At 42.5% G+C, this 10,407-nt stretch overlaps 1 protein-coding gene across 1 annotated transcript in view; it reads left to right on the forward strand.

The window, feature by feature from the left end:
- The window catches only part of HPGDS (hematopoietic prostaglandin D synthase), a 19,814-nt gene that overhangs the window by 4,630 nt on the left and 4,777 nt on the right, over positions 1 to 10,407 (forward strand). The window contains exon 2 of the mRNA XM_009871767.1: positions 7,933 to 8,025. Coding sequence (XP_009870069.1) covers positions 7,933 to 8,025 — 93 coding nt within the window. The remainder of the gene's footprint in view (positions 1 to 7,932; positions 8,026 to 10,407) is intronic.

Genomic DNA, 10,407 nt, shown 5'->3' on the forward strand with positions numbered 1-10,407 from the left:
TCCTCCCCAAGCCTGTGGCTATTGTGACCAAAGTGCAGGACCCAGCACTTAACCGTGTTGAACCTCATACAACTGGCCTCGGCCCATCAATCCAGCCTCTCCAGGTACCTCCGCAGAGCCTCCCTCCCCTCCAGCAGATCAACACTCCCGCTGAATTTGGTGTCATCTGCAAACTTACTGGGGGTGCACTCAATCCCCTCATCCAGACCACTGATAAAGATATTAAACAAGACTGGCCCCAGTACCAAGCCCTGGAGAACACCATTTGTCACTGGCCACCAAACGGATTTAACTCCATTCACGACCACTCTCTGGCCTTGGCCATCCAGCCAGTTTTTTACCCAGCGAAGAATACACACACCTAAGACACGAGCCACCAGCTTCTCCAAGAGAATGCTGTAGGAAACACTGTCCAAATCCAGGTAGACGAAATCCACAGCCTTTCATACACCAGGCAGGTCACCTGGTCATAGAAGGAGATCAAGTTAGTCAAGCAGGACCTATTTTTCATAACCGCATGATGGCTGGGTCTTGTCATTGACAAGACTGGGTCAAGTCGAGCTGACTGCCCAGGCTAAAAACAAAGAATCACACAGTCACTTGCTCACTCCTCTGCCCACCCCCATCTCCACAGGGATGTGGAGAGAGAAAATTCAAATAAAAAGGCTCAAGGATTAAGATTAAGGACAGAGAGGATAATAATCTACCACTTAAGGTGACAGGTAAAAACCAGAGAAGACTTGGGGAGAAAACAAATTTAATTTACCACCACCATTTATGGAGTAATAAAGTGAGAAGAATACATAAATAAATATAACCCAATCTTAAATACACTCCCCTGCCCATCCCTTCCATCTTTCTGAGCTACCTCCTTCCCGCCCCAAATGGTGGGGGAGGAAGTCGGGGGTTTGGTCCATCTTGCCATTACTCACCATCCATGGCAGCTCTTCCTTCTTGAGAAAAAGGGCTCCTCACAATCTCTACTTCATGCCACATGATGTCCACCTTATGGGAGGCAATCCTCTTCCTCCTCATGAGTTCATCCCAATCGGGGTCACAGGTTGCTTTGGGCACATCCTCTGCTCATGCTCGGTCTCTATTCCCTCTCGCATGGGGCTCTGCATGTACCGACACATCCTAGACAACCTCACCGCTGTTGATGCCCTCAACTAGCAGGCAATCACCTTCCTGCCATCTCAACCACCATGGGGCTCCAGGGAGAGGTTCTGCTCCAGCAGCCTTCTCTCCCTCTTTCCTCACAGGACTGCATTCCTTTGCTTCCTCCTCACCTCCCTCTCTTCTAGCATAAAAACTTCCCAACATAAAAGACAGAATAGATCAAGACAAGATGAGAAAAAAGAAGACAATGGGATTGCCTCTTAAATACCTCGATCACAGATACGCTGGTTGGCCTGGCCCTGGCCAGAGGTGAGTCTGACCTCTACCCAAGGGTGGAGGAGGCTCTTGAAGTTTCACAATAGTCACTCCCTCATTTCCAAAAAACCCTGCCAGACTCAAAACCATGACAACTGCTTGTCTTGTATGTGTCACATGATGGCACTCAAGATGATGTGCCCTTTAACCTTCCTCAGCACAGAGGTCAGAATTGACTGGCCTGTAGTTCCCCAGGTCCTTCCGACCCATCTTGTAGGCGGGCATTTGCTAACCTCCAGTCCTCTGGGACTTTCCCAGTTAGCCAGGATAGGTTTGCTTCAATAACTTCCACAGAATTCAAGATTTTTTTTTTCAAAAAATACCGCTCTCTCACCCAAATGATCATATCATATAAACCAGAAAATACTGCCATTATTCTGAAGAAAAGACTAATTTCTTAGTCCTCCTGTAAAACTGAAGAAATAATAGAAAATGTGTGCATTAAGATTAACGTGCAGAAAGACCATTTAGAAAACAGACCTGCAGCTGTTGTAAGTTTAATTTTGACCTGGACTGAAGAGTGCAACGAGTTTTGTTGTTTGTTTTGGGCATTTTTCATGTGGCTCCTCTAGCAAGCTGTCATGGTAATGATGCTTCAGGTAAATAAGTAACTCCTCTCTCCTAGAAATACCGTCTTACTTGATTTTGTTTACATCTAAGCAGTGCTTTTTTTTTTTCTTTTTTAGTATGGGAAGGAGGCATATTATAACATAAAAACCTTTGTCATTTGGCTTATACACTCTGAAATTAAAATTTCCGAATCTCAACATTTTTTCCCCTTCAATCACTAATCTGATCATCTTTGGTACATTTTCCTGTTGCTGACTTCAGACAAGAAAGTATATGATATATGATATGATATAATTTATTATACAAACAAGCTTAAGCAAGGTAGTAAGTATTATTGTGGACTAGCTTTATCAAAGAATTAAAAAAAAAGATGAAAGTCAAGCAGCAGCTTTACATGCCCCTTCACTCTTCATATAGTTAACAATTATTTAAATAAGCAAACTCACATTTTACGTTTCCTTTTAAACAGACCTTGACTTTACTGTGCCAGTGGAACTTAATTCTTAATTCAAGATCTTAATACTTAATTCAAGATCTATGCACTAGCACGTAACAGACTCTTTCAAGATCTGTATTACCACATAACAGGCTCCTCATAAAAAAGCATCCATGCACTGATATAAGCCATGATACGGCAGAATATCCATTGTAATGGTGCACAAAGTTGCCATCCCCTTTGAGATATTAGGCTAGAACGCAGTTATAGCTTTTGTTCCGTGGCTCATTCAGGGAATTTGAAGCAATGGCAATTACACAGACTTCACTGTCATAGTAAAGATGCTTTCATTGCACTGATCCTGTAAGTGTCCCATAAACTGTTCAGGAGGGGTGGAATGGAAGGAAAGGTCCTCAGGAAACTTGACAGACTAATTATTGCACTGAAAATACTTCCAGGGTAATAGATAAATCTTAACAAGCAGACAAGAATTCCTCAAAGGACCAGTTGTCCTGTTCCCTGAATGACTTGCTCTGTCACTCTAGCTGTGTAAATGGCTGTTTCGGGGTAAAAAATAGGGATAAGCGATCACTTCCAAGGAGAATACAAGTCGTAATAGCTACGTAAGCTAGCTGAGGTAAGGTTAGATCAGAGCACCACCTTGGTCATCCTTTTCTAGAAGATATGGATTCTGCATGTCTCCAGCTCCAGGCTGATCACTTCCCAGGGGCTTTGCTCTTGTGCCAGACTTAAGAAGAATGTATCTTTCATATACTTCTTATTGGAAGATGCACAGTATCTCATATATTTGTTTCTCACGATCCAATTTAAATATGAATGGAAAGGAAAAGCAGCTACAGTTAGTTCTCAAGGCAAAGGAGAGCTTATTTTGACACAGATATTGTAGCAAGAAGCACAGCTGTAATATTTCCACCTATCTTAGACCAATCCAATTGCCTTACTACACCATCAGTCTAAGCTGCTTGCTTGCAAATTCATTAAATAATCAGGGTTTGAGGAACAATCAAATGCTTAAACACAGGCTGCTTAGCCATGGACAACTTCAATGCTGGCAGGAAGAAGTACGGGGTTCAGTCCCCATGTGTTGCCTGATCTAGTCAAGAGGTGGTGTCCCTGGTGGCAGGGAGGCTGGATTAAAATGATCTCTGAGGTCCCTTCCAGCCTAGGCCATTCTATGATTCTATGAAAAGCAGGTCAACTCGGAAGAAACAGAGGAACCTCAGCTGCTGCCTGGAAGCGTAGCTGAGAGAAGTCAGGATACATGTGGGGAGAACAGAGAGGAGGAGAATAATTAAGGTAAGTGGAAAAGGAAGAGTGAGCTAAGAGAAGGAGAAAATTAAAAATTGTATCTGTGTAATGGCTCCTCACTGGCTGGAGAAGAACACCGGTGAGAAGCACAGCACTAAGCTCTGGTTTGTCTGTAACAGCAGCCAACCAGGCTAGCTGCCAGCCTTGGACAGAACTGTGCTCAGGTCTGTGTGTTTCCCCTCCATGTCCCTGACAGTGAAACAGGCCCACACGAGCATCATCCCACAAGGTTGTGCCCAAAAGGACAAGCGAGGAGCTCACAGTCAAAGGGAAGACCTGAACATCAGTGGGAACTTACAGGCACGCCAGGATGGAAATAGTTACGATAGTCCTCAGGGACTTTGTGGGATGGATACAATTTATACAGATGTCCTTTCTTTTAACACCCATCAGGCCTCATCTCCCCTGTTAAATATCCAGCAGAGAATATATAAACATCAGAGTTCTGGTCACAAAAGCCAAGCAAAATTAAAGTATGTATAAAAAGGAATTCATCCAACTCCTAAACACTGTACAGAAACTACAGTGAGTCCTTCCTAAAATGAGGAGGCTGCAGATCAGTCAGATGACTTATACTTACCCTCGGTCAAGGTTTTCTTCAGAGAGAGTGTAAATCTGTGTGGATTTCATTCAAGCATGCAGCTCTAAAAACAACAAATAACCAAGATAATAGGAAAAGCAAGAATTTGCTAATGAAAGGTCAATTACAAGAAGACTACAGGTTTAGTTATCCAAACAGCATGCTTTTTAAAAAACCCCATTCTCTCCACTGGGTTTTCAACCTAAATCTGGAAATGAACACAGGCATTCATAGTGCCTTCTCCTTCAGAGGAGCAACAAAGCAAGCAGAAACTGGGAAGGAAAGGTCATATATTTCGTGCATGCCTGTGAAATGACGCTGTTTGTACGATGACGGCAACAGATCTGTCTAGTTTTCCTTCTTAAAAAGTATTTGCTCAAGTGGGTGTCAGAAGCTTTGCAAGACAACATTGTTTTGAAAAACATGGAAAGGACATCCGTATGGATACACAAGGGTATAGAACGACGTAAGTACAAAGCAGACCCCTAACCGATCAAGGTTCAAGAAAAACTAGCAAAACGGCACGCACATCTTTCCACAGGCTTCACTAATTTGGCTTATCTCTTCATTCAGGACTGCCTTCCAATGCACGCTGTTTCATGATTTGCACCCACAAACCTCATTCTACCCAAATGAGATCCTTCTCACACTCCAGCTTCACGTGCCACTTCTTTCACTTGTTTGTCTAATGTAGGAGCCTGGTAGGAACTCACCTACAGGCTTTGCTTATCTGGAGTCACACAAACCATGCCTTTCACCAAAACCATGTAAAACTTAGCAGTTTTATTAAAATGCTCATACACAGAGCAGATTAAGACATCCCCAGAGGCTCCCTGAACACGTGCTGTCAATGAGCAGAGCTCCAGCCAAAAGCACCACTGGAGGCTCAAAGCACACCACAGAAGGCCATATCCATGAGTCTAAGGGTAACACTGCTTAAACTCATGTACAGGTAGATGATTTTCTGTTGTACTGTGTAGCTCATGAGCCAGGTGCGGTCTTTGCCGCGCTTCATAAAAATGGGCTATGGGCAAGGTGTCTAGGGGCTACGCTAAGGTCGTTTGTCAAACCCTGACCTTGCCTCCAGGAATCAAACTCCATTCATCTAGTGTGAAAGCTCTTCAGATCTGTCCTTAGGATGAACTGCATGATACAAATCTCTTCCCCTTTTCTCCACTCAGAAAAGAAACCTGCAGTTCTTGCAGGAAACATACTCCTGCCCACAACTTACGTACACAATTTCCTGGTTTTGCCCTGAATTTATCAAAATAGGAAATTGTTGTTTTAAGTTACAAGAGCAAAAAGATACTTCACTTTGGTCTCATTACATAAGTTTTGTATAATAAACTATTTATTTGGATAATAGAGTTTTCACTCCTAAATTTTTCCAGCCTGAAAATGCAGCTTTATAAGCTATTATACCTTTTCCTCCAAAAAAGAAGAGATGTACCATAAATATTTTCTCCTCTTAACTGCTCTTTGCTATTTTTTTCAGCCATAAAGCAGCCTAAATACCTGCCATACTTTCTGGTGCTCAAAAATACTATGCCCTGCACCCCAGAAGAAATGAGAGATACTTCAGCAAGTCCTTCCTAAAATGAGAAAAGACACATATGCACAGCACAAATGTTTTCTTCAAACCTCTCAGAATTGCACTTATTTACAGATTATTAACTCAATAGTTGGCAAAAGTCAGTGTGTAATCATATACCTACATGCTATCAACAAGAAAAAAAATATCTGTTTATATTCAAATTACAGGGTTTTTTTCCTGTTATTTATAAGAAATAAAATCAAATGACATTTTGAACACATAAGAAAGGAAAGAATATCTCACATTTACCATCTGTTACGCTTTTAATAGTCCATTGTTTAGTAATGATGGCAATAGATAAGCTGCTGCTTAGCCAAAAAAATCAAACCCAAGCCTCATTATAAATCAAAGCATAATGCCTTTTTGGAGATTTAAGGCTCATGGGATAACTTGCAATAAAATCTGCTCTCATTTATTGATTTTATCTGCTCTCATTTATTAATTTTGTACCTGCAATAGAGAACATGTAGGTGTACGATCACTTGTATCACAGACAGAACAAAGCTGTACTTGCATATTTTTAACTGTAAACTCAGTTTCTTTTCCGAGAAAGAATAACCGGATCTTAATGAAAATAGCTCAGCACTGAAGAGGAAGCACTTCATAGGCATTACTCATGTTTCCAAAGAACAAATCTCTTCAATTCTGTGGGCTGTTAGGAAAACAAAAAAGTGAATCTAGAAATGGCCGGATTCCTGAGAAACAGAACAGGAGAGATTACTAACACTCTGCCACCCAGCTGCCTTTCACAGCGTAATCCACGTTCTTCAACTGTTAGAAAGATGCTTCCCTCCTTTTCCTGTAATCAAGAATTTCTTTTAAAAACCAACATAACGATGCAAACAAGCCAGCTTTCATTTTCCTTGCAGCGACTGACAAAGTGAAACATCCACCAAAGCTGTGGCTTTTAGGCTTTCCTAGCAGAAACAGTCATTCCCATTTCCAGATGAAGCAATGGTAGTTTCCCAACTTGAGCAGCAGTGTCAGGCTTTGACAGTTATTGCTACAGAGGCTGGATTAGTCACGTAGACTGAGCCAAAACTGCATGAGTGCAGTAGGACTCCTACCAAGGCCTCTCAGAAAAGTCAATTAACTCCTTCGGGATGGTGGTTACTGCTCCTGAGCTGCCTGCACTTTGGCTGCTACCACAACCGCTTCACAGCTCTGAGGCTTTGGAGGCAGCGATGCTCGGGCACTCTGCACCATTAATCCACAGCACAGAACCAGTGCTGCTCTTTTTTTCACAACCAGAGAGCTTTTCAGTTTAGCATTTGGGGATGCATCTTTTCCTCTCTGGATTCTCAATGAAGCAACAATAAACAGACATGCCAGGACCTTGCTGCTCTCTGGACAATAAACATGAAATCTCATATGTAACAAGCCTATTACTGTTTCAATAACAACTAGCAGCGGACACTTCCTCCCTGGGGCACAGCAGCTAAAGCTCTTGGAGCTCTCTTGCTTCAGCTAGTCATCAGCACCAAAATTTATACGGCTACACAGTATGTGAACTTTAGAGGGGGGTAAAAGCTATCATGAGTACTGCGTTCAGAAGTGAGGAATAAAAAAAACCCATGAAGGAGTCCTGGATGTCTTGTGCAGCTGTCAAATTCATTTTGCAGATACAGATTTGAAATTTAAGATCCCGCTCCTAATGGGATTCACATCCTCCATGCTAAACCACAGAGCCACGTGGCAGTGCTCATCATTGATGAACTTGCCTTGATAAACAGGTCACAAACGTGGATCAGGATATGTAGGAGTACATCCAACCTTTACAGCACAAGGCTGCCTTCTTGCAGTGTGATCTGGTTATATACTTAAATTTATTTTTTTTAATAGTTTGGGCATTTCCCTATAGAAATACTGTGAAATTGTTAAGTGCTATAGCAATAAATACCCTTTCAGTGGTAAAAGTGCAACTATTACAGACTCCTACTGTTAAGGGTCATGAAATAACTTTTGGTTGTTTTTTCTTTCTCCTCCAAGCTATCCCATTTGGCAAAGTCCCCGTTCTGGAAGTAGATGGAGTTACCATCCACCAGAGTCTGGCAATAGCAAGATACCTTGCTAGAGAATCAGGTAACATATTTGACTATTGTTTTTTGCTCTGTTCTGCATCCACCTTTAATGCTAAGGAAAAAAACAAACAAACATCCAAAGCAAAACCAGAAACAAACCAAAAGCCTGGCAAGCCAAACTAAGCAGAAATCAACAGCAGCATGGCAATATTGCTACTAAGGCTTTTCACAGGCACCGAATATCTAATAGTTATCAGCTTCTTGTTGCATTTGTAGTTTGTCCACCAGCACCAAGTGCTGACCACAGAAACACAGGACATTGTTAGAGGTGCCACTCCAAGATTGACAGGCTAAAACACACCAAGGAGAGCTGCATGGTGTCATGCTTGTGTTCAGCAGTGTTCCCTACCATAATTAGGTGCCGATTTTGCTTGCCGGGTTGGGGCTGCTGTGGCAATCCTGATCAGATCTCACACTACAACCCCTGCAGCTCCAAGACCAGAAAGAAGAAATTGAGCAAGGCACATCACTAGGATGCTGTACAACAGGGATCAGAGTTACTCAAATGTCACATAGAAAATAAGAAGTAGTAAAAAAAAAAAAAACCCAGCAGGTTAAAAGTAACAATTTGTAGTGTGAAACACTAGGATGTTCAGAGCTCAAGTCATGTGGCTGAGCTCCGTATTTGCACTGTAAGAGTGTACGCTTAAACGAAAACTTGGAAATAATCCACCCTTATGCCTGATGGAGTTTCCCCTCTGCACACAATACCTGGGGTTTGGGCTGACTTCTCAAGCCAATAAACTTTACATTCACCTGTCACTGCAGGACAGCAAGTGTGAACCTGTGCCTTCCCTGATGCTCTCCAGGCAGTTTGCCCTGGAGCCAAACTCTGAGCTGCCAGGCTAACAAGAGAGATGACCGGGGAGGAGGTTTTGGAAGCATTAGAGGTTATTACAGTCAGTGGGCAGAGTACTCCAGATTTAGGCAACAACTCTGAGCTGGCAGAGAGATTAGATCAGATGGTGACATCACTTGCATCTCTTAAGTACTTGCATGCCATGGAAGTACGCGACCATTAGACAAAGTGATACGAGACTTAGTAATGCAAGTAATCAAAGAGAGTAATCAGGGCTTGCTTCAGGTCAGCAAGCTGTCATTCAAAACAATCTGCAAAACTGGTCTGGCCGAAGGCAGATGTGCATGGCGTGCAGAACATCAGCAAATTGAAGAGGGGGGCTGGGAAGTAAGTACTGTCCTACTTTACACTCTAAACAAAGAGATACGCCTTTCAAAATATCTCACATTTTCCAAGTGAGGAAACAAGCAGAAGTGCAGAGTATTATTCTTCAAGGCTCTAGCATAACGTATTTTTCAGCATGTCTGCCATGTATTTCTGCCAACTTTCTCCATTCTTGCTACAACCTACTACTACTTGCAATAGAAGAAAATGATGAGTGTCCACCTGGTAATGAGAAACGATGAGAAAGCCTGCCTTCCACCCACACTGCCTCCCTCCCTCCCTCCCTCCTATCAGGAGGCTGATCTGGACCTGTGTTACCTTCACAGGCTAAAGTTCTGACTTGGGCATTTTCTCAACACCTCTTCCATCAGCCTGCAAACAACCACAAAGGTTAGGGTTCTGGAGCCCATTCAGACCATCCTCTTCTCCTTTCAGTGTTAATCACACTGTCAGCTACAGCAAGAAAAAGCATGCATGGAAAGGGAAAAGAATCAACCACTTTTCAATTTCATCGTCAAAACTTGCTATCTCTGCCATTAATTCTGCATACATGTCACTAAGCCTTTAAAACAAAGAAATGTCATTTTTAGGTGCCCATAATCAACAACTCGTTACTGAAGGACCACAGAACTTGTTGCCCAGAAAGGAGAGGCACAGTCCTCACCTTCAAAAGCATAGTTTCAGTAAGGAAGATAACACGGCAGAGGAAAAACAAGATGATCTGAACCTGCACAGAGGTGAAAACATGAATGTAGGGTCTGCAAAATGAGAGTGAGGGAAAAAAGTAGTAGCATTAAGAAGACTGTGGGCAAGCCAGAGGACAACAGGGGAGGAAAGCAGATTTGTGAACAAAACAAAGTTCATCTGAGATGCCTGATGACAATGAAGTAATTAAAAGCAAGCTGAATGTCACAAGAAGGTTCTAAAAGAGGGTGAATGGGCAGGATCGAGGGAAGCAGACTTTCACAGAAGCACTTCTGCAGATTGTGTTGACCAAGATGAAAAAAACACGAGATGGAGAAGGATGTTGAAAGTTGGGAGAGGGAAAATAAACAGCAAGGACTTAGTTCTGACCTTCACTAAATGGGATGGTTGAAGGCAGAGAGAAGGATAAAAGTAGTCAGGCTGCAGGCTTAGGTGAAAAAGGAGCATATATTTTACCAAAATGTCTGCAGAGTTTACCTTTGGGGTATCAAAAAT

This window comes from Apaloderma vittatum, unplaced genomic scaffold (genome assembly GCF_000703405.1).
Source record: "Apaloderma vittatum isolate BGI_N311 unplaced genomic scaffold, ASM70340v1 scaffold12606, whole genome shotgun sequence".
In the NCBI taxonomy this organism is placed as follows: domain Eukaryota; kingdom Metazoa; phylum Chordata; class Aves; order Trogoniformes; family Trogonidae; genus Apaloderma; species Apaloderma vittatum.